Raw genomic sequence first — 24,407 nt, 5'->3', positions numbered from 1 at the left:
ATAAATAATTGGGTTTTGAGGTATAGTATTTAAATCATATTTTGGGGCTTCATTAAAATAGTACTGTATTACCAGTGCTATAAAAACTATTTATTATTAATAATAAAAGAAAGTGAACCTATAAACCTGTCTCTAATAATAATATTTTGTTATTGTGTTAACACTTTTTGGAACAAGCTATGTAAATAACTACAAAAACTAATGTCAGAATAAAGGCATTTAATATTATTTTTATTTATCACAACTCAAAATCTTGAATTCAGTCCATTGTTCATCTATTATTCTGACTAAATTATTCCTAAATGCACATTTTTGGATAAGGTTATTTTTTTCTAGACTACTATTTGGTTGGTTTGTGATGAAAAGTAAATTAATTTGAATATTTAACCTAATGTTTCTTTTGTCTGGCTTTTTTTTTTTTACCACTTTAAGGTCCTTTTGGAGGGGGCGCTGATAAACTAGCATTTACAGTATTTAAAAACAACAGCCCAAAATCTATTGGTCCTTCAAACGGTGACGTACTTGTCGAGGAACTGGCCGAGTGTTTTGTGATGTTTGTGTAAACACTATTGATGCGCGCTCGGATCACCGGATCGCACGCGAGACTCTCCGCCAAACGAGCAGCACCTAAATCACGAATTCAACAGATTTATTCGCCAGATAAGCGACTAGAATGTCCGCGTCGGGCGACATCCACGCGCAGCTGGCGTCGATCCTCGAGCGCTTCGCCCAATGCGCGCTGCTGGAGATGAGTCGCGCGGTGGATCAAGAGATGACGCGCCGCCAGATGGAGGTCGAGACCCTGCTGGTGAAGCTCCAGTTCACCGAGAGCGAGCTGCGATCAGCGCGACAGAGCCAAGCGAACCTGCGCTCCGTGGGAATACAAGTGCACAGCAGCGGACAGAGAGGTGCGAGGCGAGCGCGTTTAAACTCAACGCGACGCTGCGCTCTTTCATCTTTAATCGCAATCGAACAACTTGCGCTTCCGATGAAACAACTTCCTATCGCTGCTGACGTATGCAAGGCCGCGCTTCAGCCAATAGCCAGCGACCCGCGTGCTAGCCACGCCCCTTTAACCTGTCATACAACGCTAGTGATGGTGAAAAGAAGCATTTTCGGATGTTTTTCTCTTAAATGTGTTTCCCATCCCTAAAACCCGGCTTGAGTTTTAACGCTTCGAGGAACATGCAATGAAAGTGAATGAAAAGAAGATGGCTTGTGCTCTATATTTAAAGTCTTGTTTAGATAGTTAGTTAGATAGTACTTAAAACATAAGTATCAAATTACCAATAGGGATGATTTACTCGTGCACCTGAAAAAAGATAATTCTGTCATCGTTTCATTTATCATGCCATTCCCAAACCATATGATTTTCCTTCTTCCATGCAATATTCTGAAGATATTTAACATGCAATCGTGCAGTCATTTGATAGTTAGATAGTTAGTTATTAATCACAAATAATTTCACTCTAACATGTCTCATTGACACTTTTAGGGCAATAAAGTTTTATATATATTTCGTTTGTCTCTTTAAAAAAAACAAAAAGATGTCAAATTATTGCTGAAGTGAAAAACAAAATTTATAGAAGTTTAATTTTATTATTATGAAATGCACACAAAAATAATATTTACAAATTTTATATAAAATAAATTTTCCAAAATATGTTTTATTATAAGACTGCAAGAAAATCAAAGCTATAAATTTAAACCAGATGTGTTGATATCGCAAAAAAAAAGAAAAAAAGGCTTTCAGTATGGTTTTGTTTAAGCGCAGTACCAAATTTTATAGATATTTTCTAATAAAGTTGTCTCTAATAAACCCGTCATTGTATATTAAGAATATTGTTGGCTGTTCTCTTTTGTAAGTAGCTAAATTCATAACATGAGTTTTTTTTTTTTTTTTTGCGTTCAGTCCATACAGATTGTTACTGTTGTGTTTCATGCTTTTTCCCACCATTTCTTTTTCTGATTAGAAGTGAACCTCAACCTTGTAAAGTCCAATGAAAATCATGATGGAGGAACACAGACAGAGACGCACACAGACGATTCTTCAGCACAGACATTTGCACTAAATGTAAGGATTGCTTCATTATTAGATTCTTCATCAATATTTTTCTTATATTTGTCTTGATTTCTTGTCATTCTCAAACGCAGGAAGATGGAATCAAATCCATTCAGATCAAAGAAGAGCACATGGAGGACAAACAGTGGGACAGCGGACCGAGTAAAACACATGCACATTCTTAAAATAACCATGCTATTAAAAATTATGATAGAGCTACCATGTATTCACTTTTTTACGTTGTCAAATATAATACACTAATCTACATTCTCCGTTGTTTTACACTTGTTTGAATGATTCCACACTGTCTTTATTGTAGTTTCTCCTGCTCTTTGCCCGTTTGGTCCAGAGGTGGAGGACCAGGACAGGTTCAGTACAGGAACAACAGAACCAGCTAGAGAGGGTGAGAGATCAGTACTAGTCTAACTAACTAGTCTTTAGAATTAAGGACTTTTTTAGCAGCTTTATGAAGCATCAGATTTAGTGCACAGTATGTATATGGCATGCTGAATTATTGTAAAATTGGGGTGTGATGCTAAAAATGAGGTTTGGTAGTACTGGTTTTGGGACAGTAGTGGGTAAAACTAAACATGAAATTGCTTCTTTCTTTTTTATTCATCAATGATATATTGAACAAATTGTGGTTCTCTTTTTAACCCTCTGGTGTTGTTTATGTGGTGGTCAAAAATGATTTTTTTTTATTATTATTATTTCAATGACTTGAATGACCTTTATTTTTAATTTAATATTTTATGTTTTTAGGTTTTATTATGATGCTAAATTATATTTATGGAACACGCCATTTATTACATGTTAACCACTTTTTTTCCAACTAGAACTGTCAGAATTCTTGAAAGGTTTGGAGTGCAGACTTTAACTTGCTCTCTTTATAAAAAATTAAAAAGTGGAAAAAAATGAACTGAAACAAATTTTTTTTATAGATGTTTATCTTTATTTTTACGAAATGCACACAAAAATAATAATACAATTAATTATTTATTTATAAAAACATTATATAAAAAATATGTTTTCCAAAATATGTTTTACTCTAAAACTGCAAGAAAATCAAGGCTATAAATTTAAACCAGATGTGTTTCAAATTGGAGGTTGATATCGCAAAAAATTAGCTTTCAGTAAGGTTTTGTTTGAGCGCAGTACCAAATGTTCCCACTAGATAAATTAGCTTCCATTCATTTCAATTGCAGTCATTTTTGACCGTGAACAATACAAGTGTTACTGTTTTCTTCTGGACCATTTTATCTTTTCGAATCATGACCATTTTATATATATATATATATATATATATATATATATATATTTATGTATTTTTTTTTATATATTTTTTTTGTGTGTTCACATAGCAAGTACCAAAACAATTATCAAGTTTTTTACTATTCCAATGAAGTAAAAAAATAAATAATAAATAAATAATAATAGTTTTACACAAAACATCACCGAACATAAATATATAAATAAAATAAAAAAATATATATATCTGCAAGCAGCAATTATAGGGGTTTTGGGTGAAAAACCTAGGACTAGTTTGAAAAGTAGATAAAAAGATCTTTGCCCAAACCTGATGGGACCCAACGGGTTTGGCCGGATTCGGGCTTAATTTATATCTTATTACACAGGCTTGGCTTGGGTTCGCGCTCTGGTTTGCGTGGTAAATGAGCGGTCATGATGTGTTTCGATTAGCGCGAGAAAGATGCGAAAGGTGAGTGAGTGTAATGGAGGCTTGCCTCTGGTGATTACATTATTGCCAAATAACCATCTTAATTTAGAATTTATTTTAATTTAGTTTGTTAAGAAAGACTCATTTTTATTGGTTCGTTGGCCTGTTTTTAGGAGCCTATGTCTATTTAGATGTTACGTTGTTACAGAGGACTTATTTTATTTCTTTATTCCAACTTCCAAGTGGCCTATAGCCAACGCTAGTTATGAATAAATTATGTTAAAACATGTATAAATGACTCATGCTTGACAAAAGGCAAAAGAGCTGTGTGTGTGTGCACATTTGAATAATTTCGGGGTGTAAACAGGTTCGGGCTTTAAAACAGCTGTCAATCCAAATGTACCTGTCGGGCTCGGGCCGAAACCAGTCGGGCACAACTTTTAAGGATTCCAGCAACTCGAGTGTTCTACTGATGGTACCAATTTTCTACTTTTGATCGCTGTAGCGCCCCCGTCAGGCCGATCGTGCCGAGCCTTTGTCACTTTGTAGGTAGTGTGAGTACTACCATCCCTCCAAGTCTCAGGTCTCTACGACTTACAGTTTGGTCAGCATGATCAGTTTTACGCGGAGATCGCTGATTACATGGGTTTGGAAAAATGAATCGTTGAGCGAATCGTTTGAGAGTCGTTAAGCAAGTATGGTAAAAAATAAATGTATATTATAAAACAAAGAAAGTGTTTTTTTATCTTGCATGCATGTCAATCTGTTCTCAGGGACTCCCAAAACCAAAATATGAACCTTTCATTGTAAATAATAGGTGCACTGTCCTCACCCTCCGCTCTCTGTGCTTCAATCAGGAGGCAGTGATTTCATCCTGGAGAGTAAAACGAACCCAAGTGGATTGTGGAATTCACTCGTTTCTGAGGAATATCCCATGAACGCCGAAACCCAGGGTTTGGACACGTCTCCTCTGGAATCATGCGAGCGATACGAGAACCGTCGGCTGGATCCGAGCGCACAGCATCACATGGAGGAAGCGTACAGACCGGAGGAGATCCCCCTACGTGTGAATCCTTCAGCGGCGGAGAGGAGCTCTCGCTGTCCTCAGTGCGGAAAGACCTTCACCACACGCTTCTACCTGAAGATCCACCAGCGCATCCACACCGGAGAGAGACCCTACACCTGTCCACAGTGCGGAAAGGGCTTCTACTGTAACTCACACCTGATCTCACACCAGCGCTCGCACACCGGAGAGAAACCCTACAGCTGCGAGGAGTGCGGCAAGTCCTACTCACACTTAAACTCTCTCAAACTGCACCAGCGCAGCCACACCGAAGAAGAGCCGTATGCATACTGGTGACACCGTGTGACATTCGACACATACTGTGTATAATAAATGATCAAATAACATGGCTTTGTGTTTTATATACTGCCTTTTTTGAGTAGCTCGTCAACTGAATACTTTTATATCCTTTTTTAATCTATTTGTGAAACATTGTCTGATACAGAAAATGCATTACCTTTATATTTAAACTAGTGCTGTCAAACGATTAATCGCGATTAATTGCATCCGAAAAAAGTTTTGTTTACATTTTATGTGTGTGTGTGTTGTGTATATTTATTATATGTATATATAAAACACATACAGCATATATTTTAAATATATTTTTACATTTTACATCTAAAATGTATTGTTTATATTTAATATATAAACAAACTTTTTCTTAAAGTGAGTGAGTGAGTGAGTAACACACTTGCATATGTGTGTGTGTGTGTATATATACACACACACACACCGTTTACACACATATATTATGTTAACAAACTTATTTTAGTTGCGATTAATCGTTTGACAGCACTACATTTTTCATTTTTTTTTTCATTTTTTTTTTTATGACCTGTAAAACCTGTGCTATGCTGTATTTTTTGTTTGTTTGGATTATTTAATATGGGTGCACCATTTTGCTATTTACAATAAAAATCCATGACTTTCTGATGGATACGATGGATAAAGTCCTCTAGTGTCTTAATGGATCATTAGGAGGGAGCGCTGTAATTTTCAATTAGGGGAAATAATTTAAATAAATAAAATAAAATAATACGAATTGAGGCAGTAATTAAAGCAAAAGACGCCCCTCTTAAGTATTGAGTACATGAACAGTAAATGAACATACTTTCCAGAGGCCCAACAGTTCACTAAACACTTGGGTTTTTGTTAAATGTGAGCCAAAATCATCAGAATTAAAAGAACCAAAGACTTAAACTACTTCAGTCTGTATAAAGCCAGTAACAGTCCAGTAATAAAACCAATTATTTTAAATAATATTATACTTTAATTCATTTTTCTTCTTGATACAGACTTAATCAGGTTCTGTAATTGTCCAAGTTGTTTGGTGGCTTTATGAACAAAAGCTGAGAAGTTAAACACAAAGATCTGATGTTTTTATTAATAACCAGCAATAAAACAAGTAATAATAAACAATCAGCATTAAATCTGTATTTTACAGTTTTAAGTAACTTAATTGTCTTGTCTAAAAACAAGATTTAACCATTTATTTATCGTCCTAACACAGTGTTTTACAGGTTTAGTTGATTTAACTGTCCCATTTCTTTATTTTTATGACCTGAAGCTGAGAAGTTGAAGATAAAACGTATACATAAAACATAATACTTTTTAGAAAGGATGCTGTAAATTGAGCAAAACTGATGATAAAGACATTTATAATGTTCCAAAGTATTTATATTTCAGATAAATGCTTCTATTCAACTTCTATTCAAGAAACCTGAAAAAATTCTACTCTGCTTTATTCAACATAATAAGAATAGTAATTATAATTAAAGCTGCAAGCAGCATTTACCGGGGTTCAAGCACATTAAGGCCTCTGAGGTGGTCTGAGCCAACCTGGATGCATGGATGACATTTAAACACATCCAAAATGGAGAACAGGCTAACAGACAGACACACACACTGAAAGTAAATGATTAGACTAATATATGTATACTCTATAAGCATATGCACACACACACACACACACACACACACACACACAGAAAGACACACATATACATGCACAAACATTTTGTTGCAGATATAGGTATTTGAAATAAGTGATAGGTGACAATAAACTTATTGCAAGTCTTCTCTTTTTAAGAGTTTAGATGTCATTTTCAGGTTAAACTGTAATCACAATGTGGCAAAATAGTAAAAACTGATATATCTGTAAGAACAAAATGGAAAACATTGACTCAATGAGATTTAAAATGTTATAACAGTTACATTTTTAATGTTTTGGGATGAATTCATGAATCCTTTCAACAGTACTGTTCAACTTTACTGAATGAGCCCATTAGTGGTCTTCCACTGCCATCTAGAGGTTATAAATTGCATTTACTCAAGCAACACTGTTTTTAAACATAACTGTTATAGTGTTTTTTTTTGCCCAATCTCTCTTAAATTTTGCATGCTTGTTTAGAATGAAATTATGCATTGTTTTACACAGTTTTGATAATGTGTGGGCTTTCTGTTTGTATTAATAGGCCTTTGTGTACACTATGAAAAGAACATATTATAAAATTACTGGTTTATAGTTGTCCAAATGCAATTGTTCAACATGTTTTTGATAATTATTGACCTTCAGAGTCTACAGAATTGTACTTCAGTGGTTTTATTGATTTTCATCTTAAACCGTATCACAAGTATGCCAAAGTAACTTTTTAAAATAATCTTGAATATTTAATTAACAGCTTTATTGACAACATTGGTCCCAGAGGCAAAGTTGTTCAGAATGAGGAGATCTATCATATGATATGAAGATTTAGTGTTTTTGAGTGAATATATGAGCATTTTCAAACAATTTGGGGCCATTTACCATATAAATCTTGTGTTTTGAGACCTTTTCTACTGTTATAGCGCCACCTACGGTCTGATCTCCATGAAACTTTGCATGCTTGTTAAGAGTCACCTGATACATGATTTCACTGAGTTTCATACAGTTTTGAGTTTTCCTTTAGATTTTATAGGCTTTGGGGTATGTTTGGCCACACCCCTTTTTCTAAATTACCCGGTTACAGCTAACCAAAGGACAAAATTCAACATTTTTTTAATAATTATTGATCTAGAGAGTCCACAGAATATTACTGCAGTGGTTTGGTTCCGATCGGGCAAAACACCTAGGACTAGTTCGCAAAAGTAGGTTTTTAACATATTTGTGAATAACAATTGAATGATTTGATTGACAGCAATGGTTCTTGAGGCAAAGTTGTGCATTATGAGGAGATCTATCAAGTGATATGCATATTGTGTTGATATGTGAAACACCACGTGATTACAGAGCCATAAAACTCGTTAGCGCCAACTAGTGGCCGATTTCTTTCAAAATTCTTACAGACCTTAAGGTTCATGAGTCGAACGTACCCAGCGAGTTTCGTTCCGATCAACATCCGTTAACCCTTTCAAATAGGTGCTTAAAATTGTTTGGCCAATGGCGGCCATGTTTTTTTGAGATATGCAAATGTCCTCATAGGTACTTGTGCCCCTTCAGACCAAGACATTGCATACCAATTTTCAAGTCGATCGAGCCAACGGTTGCCTAGTTATAGCAATTTATGTGTTTTTTATATCTTATAGCGCCCCCAAGTGGCAGAGATGCGCATTTTTTTTGATTTGACCAAAGATTGAGCTCATACATATGTTTACCGAGTTTGGTGAAGATATCTCATTCCGTTCAGGAGTTATAGTCAATATAGCATTTGGCTAACGTTAGCATAGACGCTTTTTGGTGTACTGTTTCGCGTATGAATTGAAATTTCAACTTTTTTTTGATAATTATTGATATTGAGTGTCCAGGGAATATTTATGAAGTGGTTTGGTTCTGATTGGTTGAAAATCCTAGGACTAGTTTGCAAAAGTAGGTTTCGGATATAGCTCGATTTTGCGAGAAAACGGTGCGTCGTAGACCCCAAAAAGGCGCCGTACACTTTTGTTCGGGCTAACCCAAGGATTGCAACAATGCCATGTTTTTGAGTCTACGGCTAACGGTATACGATTTACGGCCAAAAATGTCCAAAATTTTTGCTTTTTGCGCTGTAGCGCCCCCGTTAGGCCGATTGGGCTGAGACTTTGATAAGTTCTCCCCAAATTGAGCTCTACGATCTGTCCAAATTTCAGCTCTCTAGGCCTTACGGTTTGGGCTGCACGTTCAGTTCAGTTCCACGTCTCTGTGTTCAGGCTCACAGACAGACACACGCACTGAAATTAAATGATTGAACTAGTTTTTAATAGTTTAGATGTCATTTTCAGCTTTCACTGTAATCATAAAGTGGCAGAAGTGTAAAAACTGACGTTTACATTTATCTGACGCTTTTATCCAAAGCGACTTACACTTGCTATATATGTCAGAGGTCACATGCTTCTGGACCAACTTGGGGTTAAGTGTCTTGCTAAGCGACACATCGGTGTCTCACGGTGGATTCGAACCCGGGTCGCTCGCACCGATGGCATGTGTCTTATCCACTGCGCCAACAACACCACTACGTCTGTTGGACATGTCTGTTTGAACAAAATGGAAAACTCTGACTCAATGAGATTTAAAATATAACTGTGTTTTTTATTTTTTAGGCATGAATTCACTTAAATTTTGCATGCTTGTTTAGAATGAGATTATGCATTATTTTACACAGTTTTGATAATTTGTGGGCTTTCTGTTTGTATTAACAGGTCTTTGGGTACACTATGTAAAGAACTTATTTTAAAATAACCGGTTTATAGTTGTCCAAATACAATTGTTCAACATTTTTTTGATAATTATTGACCTTCAGAGTCTAGAGAATTGTACTTCAGTGGTTTTATTGATTTTCAGCTTAAACCCTTGGACTAGTTCGCCAAAGTAACTTTTTAAAATAATCTTGAATATTTAATTAGGAGTTTTATCGACAACATTGATCCAAGAGGCAAAGTTGTTCAGAATGAGGAGATCTATCATATGATCTAGTGTTTGTGGGAATATATGAATATTTTTAACCAATTTGAGGCCATTTACCATATAAATCTTGTGTTTTTGAGACCTTTTCTACTGTTATAGCGCCACCTATTGTCCGATCTCCATGAAAATTTGCATGATTGTTCAGAGACATCGGCTCAATGTTTTCTCCTAGTTTTGTAAAGTTTTGAGTTTCTGTTGAGGTTTTATAGGCTTTTGTTTGTATGTGGCCACGCCCCTTTTATTAATGACCTGGTTACAGCTAACCAAAGGACAAAATTCAACATTTTTTTGATAACTATTGATCTAGAGAGTCCAGAGAATATTACAGCAGTGGTTTGGTTCTGATTGGTTGAAAACCCTAGGACTAGTTCGCAAAAGTAGGTTTTTAACATATCTGTGAATAATTAATGAACAATTTGATTGACAGCCATGGTTCTTGAGGCAAAGTTGTGAATCATGAGGAGATCTATCAAATGATATGCATATTGTGTGAATCTATGTCACACCACGTGATTACTGAGCCAAAAAATCTCATTAGCGCCAACTAGTGGCCGATTTCTTTCAAAATTCTTACAGACCTTTAGGACCCTGAGTCGAACGTGCCTACCGAGTTTCGTTCCGATTGACCTCTGTTAACCTTGTCAAAAAGGTGCTTACATTTCATTGGCCAATGGCGGCCATGTTTTTTTAGATACGCCTATTTCCTCAAAGACCCTTGTGTCACATGGGACAATGACATGGCATACAAATTTTCAAGTCGATCAGGCTAACGGTTGTGTAGTTATAGCCATTTTTATGTTTTTACCTCTTATAGCACCACCAAGTGGCAGAGATGTGCAATTCTTTTTTATTTGACCAAAGTTTCAGCTCATCAAAATGTGTACCAAGTTTGGTTAAGATATCTCATTTCGTTCACGAGTTCTGGCCTTTTGAATGAAATTGGTCCTCGACTTGTGAAGGTATTAGCGCCCCCTTGCAGCAGTGAGTGAAAATTTCAAATTGTTTTTGATAATTATTGATAATGACTGTCCATAGAACATTTCTGCACTGGTTTTGTTACGATTGGCTGAAAAACCTAGGACTAGTTTGCAAAAGTAGGTTTTGGCTATAGGTCGATTTTACGGGAAAACGGTGCGTCGTAGAGTGAAAAAAGGCGCAGAGCAATTTTGTTCCTATTAACCCAAGGATGCAAAATATATAAAGTTTTTGAGTCTACGTCAAGTGGTTTAGGAGCTATGGCCAAAAATGTCTGAAAATTTTGTTTTTTGTGCTGTAGCGCCCCCGTTAGGCCGATTGGGCCGGGTCTTTGCGCCTGAGTAGCGAGCCAGACTACTACAATCTGGCCAAGTTTCAGCTCTCTAGCCCTTACAGTTTGGGCTGCACGATCAGTTTTAGGGAAGAATAATAATAATAATTAAAGCTGCAAGCAGCATTTACGGGGTTCAAGCACATTAAGGCCTCTGAGGTGGTCTGAGCCAACCTGGACGTATGGATGACAGTTAAACACATCCAAAACGGAGAATAGGCTGACAGACAGACACACGCACTGAAATTAAATGATTAAACTAGTTTTTAAGAGTTTGGATGTCATTTTCAGGTTTCACTGTAATCATATGTGGCAAAATTTTAAAAACTGATAAGTCTGTATGAACAAAATGGAAAACTTTAACTCAGTGAGATTTAAAATGTTGTAACAGTGTTTTTTTATTTATTGTTTAGGCATGAATTCATAAATCTTCTCAAAAGTACTGTTTCAATTTGCTTAATGAGCCCATTAGTGGTCTTCCGCTGCCATCTAGTGGTTATAAATTGCATTTACTCAAACAACACTGTTTTTAAACATAACTGTTATAGTGTAATGTTTTTTGCCCAATCTCTCTTAAATTTTGAATGCTTGTTTAGAATGAAATTAGGCATTATTTTACACAGTTTTGATAATTTGTGGGCTTTCTGTTTGTATTAATAGGCCTTTGTGTACACTGTGAAAATAACATATTATAAAATTATTGGTTTATAGTTGTCCAAATGCAATTGTTCAACATGTTTTTGATAATTATTCACCTTCAGAGTCTAGAGAATTGTACTTCAGTGGTTTTATTGATTTTCAGCTTAAAGCCTTGGACTACTTTGGCAAAGTAACTTTTTTAAATAATCTTGAATATTTAATTAACAGCTTTATTGACAACATTGGTCCCAGAGGCAAAGTTGTTCAGAATGAGGAGATCTATCATTTGATGTGAAGATCTAGTGTTTTTGAGAGAATATATTAGCATTTCAAACAATTTGAGGCCATTTACCATATAAATCTTGTGTTTTGAGACCTTTTCTACTGTTATAGCGCCACCTATGGTCCGATCTCCTTGAAACTTTGCATGCTTGTTAAGAGTCACCTGTTACATGTTTTTCCCTAGTTTCATAAAGTTTAGAGTTTTTGTTTAGGTTTTATAGGCTTTGGGGTATGTTTGGCCACACCCCTTTTCTTAATTACCCCTTTAACGCTAACCAAAGTACAAAATTTAACATTTTTTTGATAATTATTGATCTAGAGAGTCCACAGATTATTACTGCAGTGGTTTGGTTCCGATCGGACAAAAAACCTAGGACTAGTTCGCAAAAGTAGGTTTTTAACATATTTGTGAATAACAATTGAACGATTTGATTGACAGCAATGGTTCTTGAGGCAAAGTTGTGCATTATGAGGAGATCTATCAAATGATATGCATATTGTGTTGATATGTGAAACACCACGTGATTACAGAGCCATAAAACTCGTTAGCGCCAACTAGTGGCCAATTTCTTTCAAAATTCTTACAGACCTTAAGGTTCATGAGTCGAACGTACCCAGCGAGTTTCGTTCCGATGAACATCCGTTTACCCTTTCAAATAGGTGCTTAAATTTGTTTGGCCAATGGCGGCCATGTTTTTTGAGATATGCAAATGTCCTCATAGGTACTTGTGCCCCTTCAGACCAAGACACTGCATACCAATTTTCAAGTCGATCGAGTCAACGGTTGCCTGGTTATAGCCATTTATGTGTTTTTTAAATCTTATTGCGCCCCCAAGTGGCAGAGATATGCAATTTTTTTTATTTGACCAAAGATTGAGCTCATACATATGTGTACCAATTTTGGTGAAGATATCTCATTCCGTTCAAGAGTTATAGTCAAAATAGTATTTGGCTAACGTTAGCATAGACGCTTTTTGGTGTACTGTTTCGCGTAAGAATTGAAATTTCAACTTTTTTTTGATAATTATTGATATTGAGTGTCCAGGGAATATTTATGAAGTGGTTTGGTTCTGATTGGTTGAAAATCCTAGGACTAGTTCGCAAAAGTAGGTTTCGGATATAGCTCGATTTTGCGAGAAAACGGTGCGTCGTAGACCCCAAAAAGGCGCCGTGCACTTTTGTTCGGGCTAACCCAAGGATTGCTATGATGCCATGTTTTTGCGTTTATGGCTAACGGTTTACGATTCACGGCCAAAAACGTCCAAAATTTTTGTTTTTTGCGCTATAGCGCCCCCGTTTGGCCGATTGGGCTGAGACTTTGATAAGTTCTCCCCAAAATGAGCTCTACGATCTGTCCAAATTTCAGCTCTCTAGGCCTTACGGTTTGGGCTGCACGTTCAGTTCTAGGGCGGAAGAATAATAATAATAATAATAATAATAATAATAATTAAAGCTGCAAGCAGCATTTACGGGGTTCAAGCACATTAAGGCCTCTGAGGTGGTCTGAGCCAACCTGAATGTATGGATGACAGTTAAACACATCCAAAACGGAGAATAGGCTGACAGACAGACACACGCACTGAAATTAAATGATTAAACTAATTTTTAAGAGTTCGGATGTCATTTTCAGGTTTCACTTTAATCATAATGTGGCAAAATTTTTAAAACTGATAAGTCTGTATGAACAAAATGGAAAACTTTAACTCAGTGAGATTTAAAATTTTGTAACAGTGTTTTTTTATTATTATTTAGGCATGAATTCATAAATCTTTTCAAAAGTACTGTTTCAATTTGCTGAATGAGCCCATTAGTGGTCTTCCGCTGCCATCTAGTGGTTATAAATTGCATTTACTCAAACAACACTGTTTTTTAAAATAACTGTTATAGTGTTATGTTTTTTGCCCAATCTCTCTTAAAATTTGCATGCTTGTTTAGAATGAAATTAGGCATTATTTTACACAGTTTTGATAATTTGTGGGCTTTCTGTTTGTATTAATAGGCCTTTGTGTACACTGTGAAAAGAACATATTATACAATCACTGGTTTATAGTTGTCCAAATGCAATTTTTCAACATGTTTTTGATTATTATTGACCTTCAGATTCTAGAGAATTGTACTTCAGTGGTTTTATTGATTTTCAGCTTAAAGCCTTGGACTACTTTGCCAAAGTAACTTTTTTAAATAATCTTCAATATTTAATTAACAGCTTTATTGACAACATTGGTCCCAAAATTTGTTCAGAATGAGGAGATCTATCAAATGATATGAAGATCTAGTGTTTATGTGAATATATGAGCATTTTCAAACAATTTGAGGCAATTTACCATGTAAATCTTATGTTTTGAGACCTTTTCTACTGTTATAGCGCCACCTATGGTCCGATCTCCATGAAAATTTGCATGGTTGTTAAGGGTCAGCTGTTACATGTTTTCACCAAGTTTCATAAAGTTTTGAGTTTCCATTTAGGTTTTATATGCTTTTGGGTATTTTGGTCACGCCCCTTTTCTAATTTAGCCAGTTATAGCTAACCAAAGGACAAAATTCAATTTTTTTTTGATAATTATTGATCTAGAGAGTCCAGAGAAAATTACTGCAGTGGTTTGGTTTCGATCGGGTAAAAAACCTGGGACTAGTTCGCAAAAGTAGCTTTTTGACATATTTGTGAATTGCAATTGAACGATTTGATTGACATCTTCGCTCCTTGAGGCAAAGTTGTTCACAAAGAGGAGATCTATCATATGATATGAAGATCTAGTGTTTGTGTGAATGTATGAACATGTCCTACAAATTGTGATCATTTTCCATTGAAAATGTGTGTTTTTGAGGCTTTTTCAACTGTTATAGCGCCACCTATGGTCCGATCTCCATGAAACTTTGCATGCTTGTTAAGAGTCACGTGTTAAATGTTTTCACCGAGTTTCATAAAGTTTTGAGTTTTCGTTTAGGTTTTATAGGCTTTGGGGTATGTTTGGCCACACCCCTTTTCTAAATTACCCATTTAAAGCTAACCAAAGTACAAAATTCAACATTTTTTGATAATTATTGATCTAGAGAGTCCACAGAATATTACTGCAGTGGTTTGGTTCCGATCGGGAATAAAACCTAGGACTAGTTCGCAAAAGTAGCTTTTTGACATATTTGTGAATTGCAATTGAACGATTTGATTGACAGCAATGGTTCTTGAGGCAAAGTTGTGCATTATGAGGAGATCTATCAAATGATATGCGTTTTGTGTTGATAAGTGAAACACCACGTGATTACAGAGCCAATAAACTCGTTAGCGCCAACTAGTGGCCGATTTCTTTCAAAATTCTTACAGACCTTAAGGTTCATGAGTCGAACGTACCCAGCGAGTTTCGTTCCGATCAACATCCGTTAACCCTTTCAAATAGGTGCTTAAATTTGTTTGGCCAATGGCGGCCATGTTTTTTGAGATATGCAAATGTCCTCATAGGTACTTGTGCCCCTTCAGACCAAGACACTGCATACCGATTTTCAAGTCGATCGAGCCAACGGTTGCCTAGTTATAGCAATTTATGTGTTTTTTCTATCTTATAGCGCCCCCAAGTGGCAGAGATGCGCAATTTTTTTGATTTGACCAAAGATTGAGCTCATACATATGTATACCGAGTTTGGTGAAGATATATCATTCCGTTCAAGAGTTATAGTCAAAATAGCATTTGGCTAACGTTAGCATAGACGCTTCTTGGCGTACTGTTTCGCGTAAGAATCGAAATTTCAACTTTTTTTTGATAATTATTGATATTGAGTGTCCAGGGAATATTTCTGAAGTGGTTTGGTTCCGATTGGTTGAAAATCCTAGGACTAGTTCGCAAAAGTAGGTTTCGGACATAGCTCGATTTTACGAGAAAACGGTGCGTCGTAGAGCAAAAAATGCAGTTGTGCACTTTTGTTCGGACTAACCCAAGGATTGCAACGATGCCTTGTTTTTGAGTCTACGGCTAACGGTTTACGATCTGCGGCCAAAAATGTCCAAAATTTTTGTTTTTTGCGCTGTAGCGCCCCCGTTAGGCCGATTGGGCTGAGACTTTGATAAGTTCTCCCCAAATTGAGCTCTACGATCTGTCCAAATTTCAGCTCTCTAGGCCTTACGGTTTGGGCTGCACGTTCAGTTCTAGGGCGGAAGAATAATAATAATAATAAAAATCCTAACAATTACAAGAGGGTTTCAGCACTGCGTGCTTGAACCCCTAATAAAAATCCTAACAATTACAATAGGGTTTCAGCACTGCGTGCTTGAACCCCTAATTAAAGCTGCAAGCAGCATTTTACCGGGGTTCAAGCATTTAAGGCATCTGAGGTGGTCAGAGCCATCCTGGATGTTTGGAAGACCGTTAAACACATCCAAAATGGAGAACAGGCTAACAGACAGACACACACACTGAAAGTAAATGATTAGACTAATATATGTATACTCTATAAGCGTATGCACACACACACACACACACACCCAAAGACACACATATACATGCACAAACATTTTGTTGCAGATATAGGTATTTGAAATAAGTGATAGGTGACAATAAACTTATTGCAAGTCTTCTCTTTTTTAGAGTTTAGATGTCATTTTCAGGTTAAACTGTAATCATAATGTGGCAAAATTGTAAAAACTGATACATCTCTATGAACAAAATGGAAAACATCAATTCAATGAGATTTAAAATGTAATAACAGTTAATTTATTAATGTTTTGGCATGAATTCATGAAAACAGTACTGTTTAACTAGCTGAATGAGCCCATTAGTGGTCTTCCACTGCCATCTAGTGGTTATAAATTGCATTTACTCAAGCAACACTGTGTTTTTAAATATAACTGTTATTGTGTTTTTTTTTTTTTTTTTTTTTTTTTTTTTTGCCCAATCTCTCTTAAATTTTGCATGCTTTTTTAGAATGAAATTATGCATTATTTTACACAGTTTTGATAATTTGTGGGCTTTCTGTTTGTATTAATAGGCCTTTGTGTACACTATGCAAATAACATATCATAAAATTACTGGTTTATAGTTGTCCAAATGCAATTTTTCAACATGATTTTGATAATTATTGACCTTCAGAGTCTAGAGACTTGTACTTCAGTGGTTTTATTGATTTTTAGCTTAAACCCTATCAATAGTTTGCCAAAGTAACTTTTTAAAATAATCTTGAATATTTAATTAACAGCTTTATTGACAACATTGGTCCCAAAGGCAAAGTTGTTCAGAATGAGGAGATCTATCATATGATATGAAGATCTAGTGTTTTTGAGTGAATATATGAGCATTTTCAAACAATTTGAGGCCATTCACCATATAAATCTTGTGTTTTGAGACCTTTTCTACTGTTATAGCGCCACCTATGGTCCGATCTCCATGAAGCTTTGCATGCTTGTTAAGAGTCACCTGTTACATGATTTCACCAATTTTCATAAAGTTTTGAGTTTTCGTTTAGGTTTTATAGGCTTTGGGGTATGTTTGGCCACACCCCTTTTCTTAATTACCCCTTTAACGGTAACCAAAGTACAAAATTCAACATTTTTTTGATAATTATTGATCTAGAGTGTCCACAGAATATTACTGCAGTGGTTTGGTTCCGATCGAACAAAAAACCTAGAACTAGTTCGCAAAAGTAGGTTTTTAACATATTTGTGAATAACAATTGAACGATTTGATTGACAGCAATGGCTCTTGAGGCGAAGTTGTGCATTATGAGGAGATCTATCATATGATGTTAAGATCTAGTGTTTGTTTGAATGTATGAACATGTCCTACAAATTGTGATCATTTTCTATTGAAAATGTGTTTTTTTGAGGCTTTTTCAACTGTTATAGCGCCACCTATGGTCCGATCTCCATGAAACATTGCATGCTTGTTGAGAGTCACCTGGTACATGATTTCACCAATTTTCATAAAGTTTTGAGTTTTCGTTTAGGTTTTATAGGCTTTGGGGTATGTTTGGCCACACCCCTTTTCTTAATTACCCCTTTAACGCTAACCAAAGTACAAAATTCAACATTTTTTTGATAATTATTGATCTAGAGAGTCCACAGATTATTACTGCAGTGGTTTGGTTCTGATCGGACAAAAAACCTAGGACTAGTTCGCAAAAGTAGGTTTTTAACATATTTGTGAATAACAATTGAATGATTTGATTGACAGCAATGGTTCTTGAGGCGAAGTTGTGCATTATGAGGAGATCTATCATATGATATTAAGATCTATTGTTTGTTTGAATGTATGAACATGTCCTACAAATTGTGATCATTTTCTATTGAAAATGTGTGTTTTTGAGGCTTTTTCAACTGTTATAGCGCCATCTATGGTCCGATCTCCATAAAACATTGCATGCTTGTTAAGAGTCACCTGGTACATGTTTTCACCAAGTTTCATAAAGTTTTGAGTTTTCGTTTAGGTTTTATAAGCTTTGGGGTATGTTTGGCCACACCCCTTTTCTTAATTACCCCTTTAACGCTAACCAAAGTGCAAAATTCAACATTTTTTTGATAATTATTGATCTAGAGAGTCCACAGAATATTACTGCAGTGGTTTGGTTCCGATCGGACAAAAAACCTAGGACTAGTTCGCAAAAGTAGGTTTTTAACATATTTGTGAATAAGTAATGAACGATTTGATTGACAGCAATGGTTCTTGAGGCAAAGTTGTGCATTATGAGGAGATCTATCAAATGATATGCATATTGTGTTGATATGTGAAAGACCACGTGATTACAGAGCCATAAAACTCGTTAGCGCCAACTAGTGGCCGATTTCTTTCAAAATTCTTACAGACCTTAAGGTTCATGAGTCGAACGTACCCAGCGAGTTTCGTTCCGATCAACATCCGTTAACCCTTTCAAATAGGTGCTTAAATTTGTTTGGCCAATGGCGGCCATGTTTTTTGAGATATGCAAATGTCCTCATAGGTACTTGTGCCCCTTCAGACCAAGACACTGCATACCAATTTTCAAGTCGATCGAGCCAACGGTTGCCTAGTTATAGCCATTTATGAGTTTTTTTCTTTTTATAGCGCCCCCAAGTGGCAGAGGTGTGCAATTTTTTTTATTTGACCAAAGTTTTAGCTCATACAAATGTTCAGCGAGTTTGGTTAAGATATCTCATTGCATTCATGAGTTATAGCCTGTTGCGTAAAAATGGTCCTCGACTTTCGAACATTTTGGCATCCCATTACGACAGTGAGTCGAAATTTCTACTTTTTTTTGATAATTATTGATATTCACTGGACAGAGAACATTTCTGCAGTGGTTTGATTCAGATTGGGCGAAAAACCTAGGACTAGTTCGCAAAAGTAGGTTTTGGACATACGTTAAATTTGCGAAAAAACGAGGCCTCCTAGACCCAAAATCAGAGTGACCGTTTTTAATTTCGCATGACCCACGGATTCCAGAAATGTTAAATTTTTGGCTCTATCACAAGCGGTTTAGGAGCTATTAGCAAAAACGCATTTTCGATCACTGTAGCGCCCCCTATTGGCCAATTGGGCTGAGACTTTGATAGGTTCTCCCCAAATTGAGCTCTATCATCTGACCAAGTTTCAAGTCTCTAAGCCTTACGGTTTGGGCTGCACGTTCAGTTCTAGGGCGGAAGAATAATAATAATTAAAGCTGCAAGCAGCATTTACCGGGGTTCAAGCACATTAAGGCCTCTGAGGTGGTCTGAGCCAACCTGGATGCATGGATGACATTTAAACACATCCAAAATGGAGAACAGGTTAACAGACAGACACACACACTGAAAGTAAATGATTAGACTAATATATGTATACTCTATAAGCATATGCACACACACACACACAGAAAGACACACATATACATGCACAAACATTTTGTTGCAGATATAGGTATTTGAAATAAGTGATAGGTGACAATAAACTTATTGCAAGTCTTCTCTTTTTAAGAGTTTAGATGTCATTTTCAGGTTAAACTGTAATCACAATGTGGCAAAATAGTAAAAACTGATATATCTGTAAGAACAAAATGGAAAACATTGACTCAATGAGATTTAAAATGTTATAACAGTTACATTTTTAATGTTTTGGGATGAATTCATGAATCCTTTCAACAGTACTGTTCAACTTAACTGAATGAGCCCATTAGTGGTCTTCCACTGCCATCTAGAGGTTATAAATTGCATTTACTCAAACAACACTGTGTTTTAAAACATAACTGTTATAGTGTTGTAATTTTTTTTTGCCCAATCTCTCTTAAATTTTGCATGCTTGTTTAGAATGAAAACATGCATTATTTTACACAGTTTTGATAATTTGTGGGCTTTCTGTTTGAATAAATAGGCCTTTGTGTACACTATGCATATAACATATTATAAAATTATTGGTTTATAGTTGCCCAAATGCAATTGTTCAACATGTTTTTGATAATTATTGACCTTCAGAGTCTAGAGAATTGTACTTCAGTGGTTTTATTGATTTTCATCTCAAACCCTATCACAAGTATGCCAAAGTAACTTTTTAAAATAATCTTGAATATTTAATTAACAGCTTTATTGACAACATTGGTCCCAGAGGCAAAGTTGTTCAGAATGAGGAGATTTATCATATGATATGAAGATTTAGTGTTTTTGAGTGAATATATGAACATTTTCAAACAATTTGAGGCCATTTACCATATAAATCTTGTGTTTTGAGACATTTTCTACTGTTATAGCGCCACCTATGGTCTGATCTCCATGAAACTTTGCATGCTTGTTAAGAGTCACCTGTTACATGATTTCACTGAGTTTCATAAAGTTTTGAGTTTTCCTTTAGGTTTTATAGACTTTGGGGTATGTTTGGCCACACCCCTTTTTCTAAATTACCCCGTTACAGCTAACCAAAGGACAAAATTCAACATTTTTTTAATAATTATTGATCTAGAGAGTCCACAGAATATTACTGCAGTGGTTTGGTTCCGATCGGGCAAAAAACCTAGGACTAGTTCGCAAAAGTAGGTTTTTAACATATTTGTGAGTAACAATTGAACGATTTGATTGACAGCAATGGTTCTTGAGGCAAAGTTGTGCATTACGAGGAGATCTATCAAATGATATGCATATTGTGTTGATATGTGAAACACCACGTGATTACAGAGCCATAAAACTCGTTAGCGCCAACTAGTGGCCGATTTCTTTCAAAATTCTTACAGACCTTAAGGTTCATGAGTCGAACGTACCCAGCGAGTTTCGTTCCGATCAACATCCGTTAACCCTTTCAAATAGGTGCTTAAATTTGTTTGGCCAATGGCGGCCATGTTTTTTTGAGATATGCAAATGTCCTCATAGGTACTTGTGCCCCTTCAGACCAAGACACTGCATACCGGTTTTCAAGTCGATCGAGCCAACGGTTGCCTAGTTATAGCAATTTATGTGTTTTTTCTATCTTATAGCGCCCCCAAGTGGCAGAGATGCGCAATTTTTTTGATTTGACCAAAGATTGAGCTTATACATATGTATACCGAGTTTGGTGAAGATATCTCATTTCGTTCATGAGTTATAGTCAAAATAGCATTTGGCTAACGTTAGCATAGACGCTTTTTGGCATACTGTTTCGCGTAAGAATTGAAATTTCAACTTTTTTTTGATAATTATTGATATTGAGTGTCCAGGGAATATTTATGAAGTGGTTTGGTTCTGATTGGTTGAAAATCCTAGGACTAGTTCGCAAAAGTAGGTTTCGGATATAGCTCGATTTTGCGAGAAAACGGTGCGTCGTAGACCCCAAAAAGGCGCCGTGCACTTTTGTTCGGGCTAACCCAAGGATTGCAACAATGCCATGTTTTTGAGTCTACGGCTAACGGTATACGATTTACGGCCAAAAATGTCCAAAATTTTTGCTTTTTGCGCTGTAGCGCCCCCGTTAGGCCGATTGGGCTGAGACTTTGATAAGTTCTCCCCAAATTGAGCTCTACGATCTGTCCAAATTTCAGCTCTCTAGGCCTTACGGTTTGGGCTGCACGTTCAGTTTTAGGGCAGAAGAATAATAATAATAATAATAATAATAATAATTAAAGCTGCAAGCAGCATTTTACCGGGGTTCAAGCACATTAAGGCCTCTGAGGTGGTCAGAGCCAACCTGGATGTTTGGATGACATTTAAACACATCCAAAATGGAGAACAGGCTAACAGACAGACACACACACTGACAGCAAATGATTAGACTAATATATGTATACTCTATAAGCATATGCACACACACACACACACACACACACTCAAAGACACACATATACATGGACACACATTTTGTTGCAGATATAGGTATTTGAAATAAGTGATAGGTGACAATAAACTTATTGCAAATCTTCTCTTTTTTAGAGTTTAGATGTCATTTTCAGGTTAAACTGTAATCATAATGTGGCAAAATTGTAAAAACTGATTCATCTGTATGAACAAAATGGAAAACATTGATTCAGTAAGATTTAAAATGTTATAACAGTTAATTTATTAATGTTTTGGCAAGAATTCATGAAAACAGTGCTGTTCAACTTAGCTGAATGAGCCCATTAGTGGTCTTCCGCTGCCATCTAGTGGTTATAAATTGCATTTACTCAAACAACCCTGGTTTTAAACATAACTGTTATAGTGTTGTAATTTTTTTTGCCCAATCTCTCTTAAATTTTGCATGCTTGTTTAGAATGAAATTATGCATTATTTTACACAGTTTTGATCATTTGTGGGCTTTCTGTTTGTATTAATAGGCCTTTGTGTACACTATGCAAATAACATATTATAAAATTATTGGTTTATAGTTGCCCAAATGCAATTGTTCAACATGTTTTTGATAATTATTGACCTTCAGAGTCTAGAGAATTGTACTTCAGTGGTTTTATTGATTTTCATCTTAAACCGTATCACAAGTATGCCAAAGTAACTTTTTAAAATAATCTTGAATATTTAATTAACAGCTTTATTGACAACATTGGTCCCAGAGGCAAAGTTGTTCAGAATGAGGAGCTGTATCATATGAAATGAAGATTTAGTGTTTTTGAGTGAATATATGAACATTTTCAAACAATTTGAGGCCATTTACCATAGAAATATTGTGTTTTGAGACCTTTTCTGCTGTTATAGCGCCACCTATGGTCTGATCTCCATGAAACGTTGCATGCTTGTTAAGAGTAACCTGTTACATGATTTCACTGAGTTTCATAAAGTTTTGAGTTTTCGTTTAGGTTTTATAGACTTTGGGGTATGTTTGGCCACACCCCTTTTTCTAAATTACCCCTTTACAGCTAACCAAAGGACAAAATTCAACATTTTTTTAATAATTATTGATCTACAGAGTCCACAGAATATTACTGCAGTGGTTTGGTTCCGATCGGGCAAAAAACCTAGGACTAGTTCGCAAAAGTAGGTTTTTAACATATTTGTGAATAACAATTGAACGATTTGATTGACAGCAATGGTTCTTGAGGCAAAGTTGTGCATCATGAGGAGATCTATCAAATGATATGCATATTGTGTTGATATGTGAAACACCACGTGATTACAGAGCCATAAAACTCGTTAGGGCCAACTAGTGGCCGATTTCTTTCAAAATTCTTACAGACCTTAAGGTTCATGAGTCGAACGTACCCAGCGAGTTTCGTTCCGATCAACATCCGTTAACCCTTTCAAATAGGTGCTTAAATTTGTTTGGCCAATGGCGGCCATGTTTTTTGAGATATGCAAATGTCCTCATAGGTACTTGTGCCCCTTCAGACCAAGACACTGCATACCAATTTTCAAGTCGATCGAGAGAACGGTTGCCTAGTTATAGCCATTTATGTGTTTTTTAAACCTTATTGCGCCCCCAAGTGGCAGAGCTGCGCAATTTTTTTTATTTGACCAAAGATTGAGCTCATACATATGTGTACCAATTTTGGTGAAGATATCTCATTCCGTTCAAGAGTTATAGTCAAAATAGCATTTGGCTAACGTTAGCATAGACGCTTTTTGGTGTACTGTTTCGCGTAAGAATTGAAATTTCAACTTTTTTTTGATAATTATTGATATTGAGTGTCCAGGGAATATTTCTGAAGTGGTTTGGTTCTGATTGGTTGAAAATCCTAGGACTAGTTCGCAAAAGTAGGTTTCGGATATAGCTCGATTTTGCGAGAAAACGGTGCGTCGTAGACCCCAAAAAGGCGCCGTGCACTTTTGTTCGGGCTAACCCAAGGATTGCTATGATGCCATGTTTTTGAGTTTAAGGCTAACGGTTTACGATTCACGGCCAAAAACGTCCAAAATTTTTGTTTTTTGCGCTATAGCGCCCCCGTTTGGCCGATTGGGCTGAGACTTTGATACGTTCTCCCCAAATTGAGCTCTACGATCTGTCCAAATTTCAGCTCTCTAGGCCTTACGGTTTGGGCTGCACGTTCAGTTCTAGGGCGGAAGAATAATAATAATAATAATAATAATAATAAAAATCCTAACAATTACAATAGGGTTTCAGCACTGCGTGCTTGAACCCCTAA

General features: G+C 36.1%; 1 protein-coding gene and 2 long non-coding RNA genes across 3 annotated transcripts; 1 reads left to right on the top strand and 2 right to left on the bottom strand.

Moving 5' to 3' along the window:
* The first annotated feature begins 339 nt into the window (after positions 1 to 339).
* On the top strand, positions 340 to 6,189 carry LOC127951142 (zinc finger protein with KRAB and SCAN domains 1-like). The gene is made up of 5 exons (XM_052548820.1): positions 340 to 908; positions 1,974 to 2,074; positions 2,155 to 2,224; positions 2,382 to 2,465; positions 4,595 to 6,189. The coding sequence occupies exons 1-5, from the start codon at positions 674 to 676 to the stop codon at positions 5,095 to 5,097; spliced, it is 993 nt and encodes a 330-aa protein (XP_052404780.1). The 5' UTR covers positions 340 to 673; the 3' UTR covers positions 5,098 to 6,189.
* On the bottom strand, positions 6,158 to 20,724 carry LOC127951147 (uncharacterized). Its single transcript, XR_008152609.1, has 2 exons — positions 20,628 to 20,724; positions 6,158 to 7,653 (listed from the first exon to the last, which is right to left on the bottom strand). It is a non-coding gene; the product is annotated as an uncharacterized LOC127951147 (long non-coding RNA).
* LOC127951143 (uncharacterized) lies at positions 16,783 to 18,454 on the bottom strand. Its single transcript, XR_008152604.1, has 2 exons — positions 18,305 to 18,454; positions 16,783 to 17,824 (listed from the first exon to the last, which is right to left on the bottom strand). It is a non-coding gene; the product is annotated as an uncharacterized LOC127951143 (long non-coding RNA).
* Positions 20,725 to 24,407: the final 3,683 nt, after the last annotated feature.

The sequence above is a fragment of the Carassius gibelio genome, chromosome B2, assembly GCF_023724105.1.
Source record: "Carassius gibelio isolate Cgi1373 ecotype wild population from Czech Republic chromosome B2, carGib1.2-hapl.c, whole genome shotgun sequence".
NCBI lineage: Eukaryota > Metazoa > Chordata > Actinopteri > Cypriniformes > Cyprinidae > Carassius > Carassius gibelio.
Note: the sequence above shows the minus strand (reverse complement) of the source record. Positions and strands in the feature narration are given on the sequence as shown.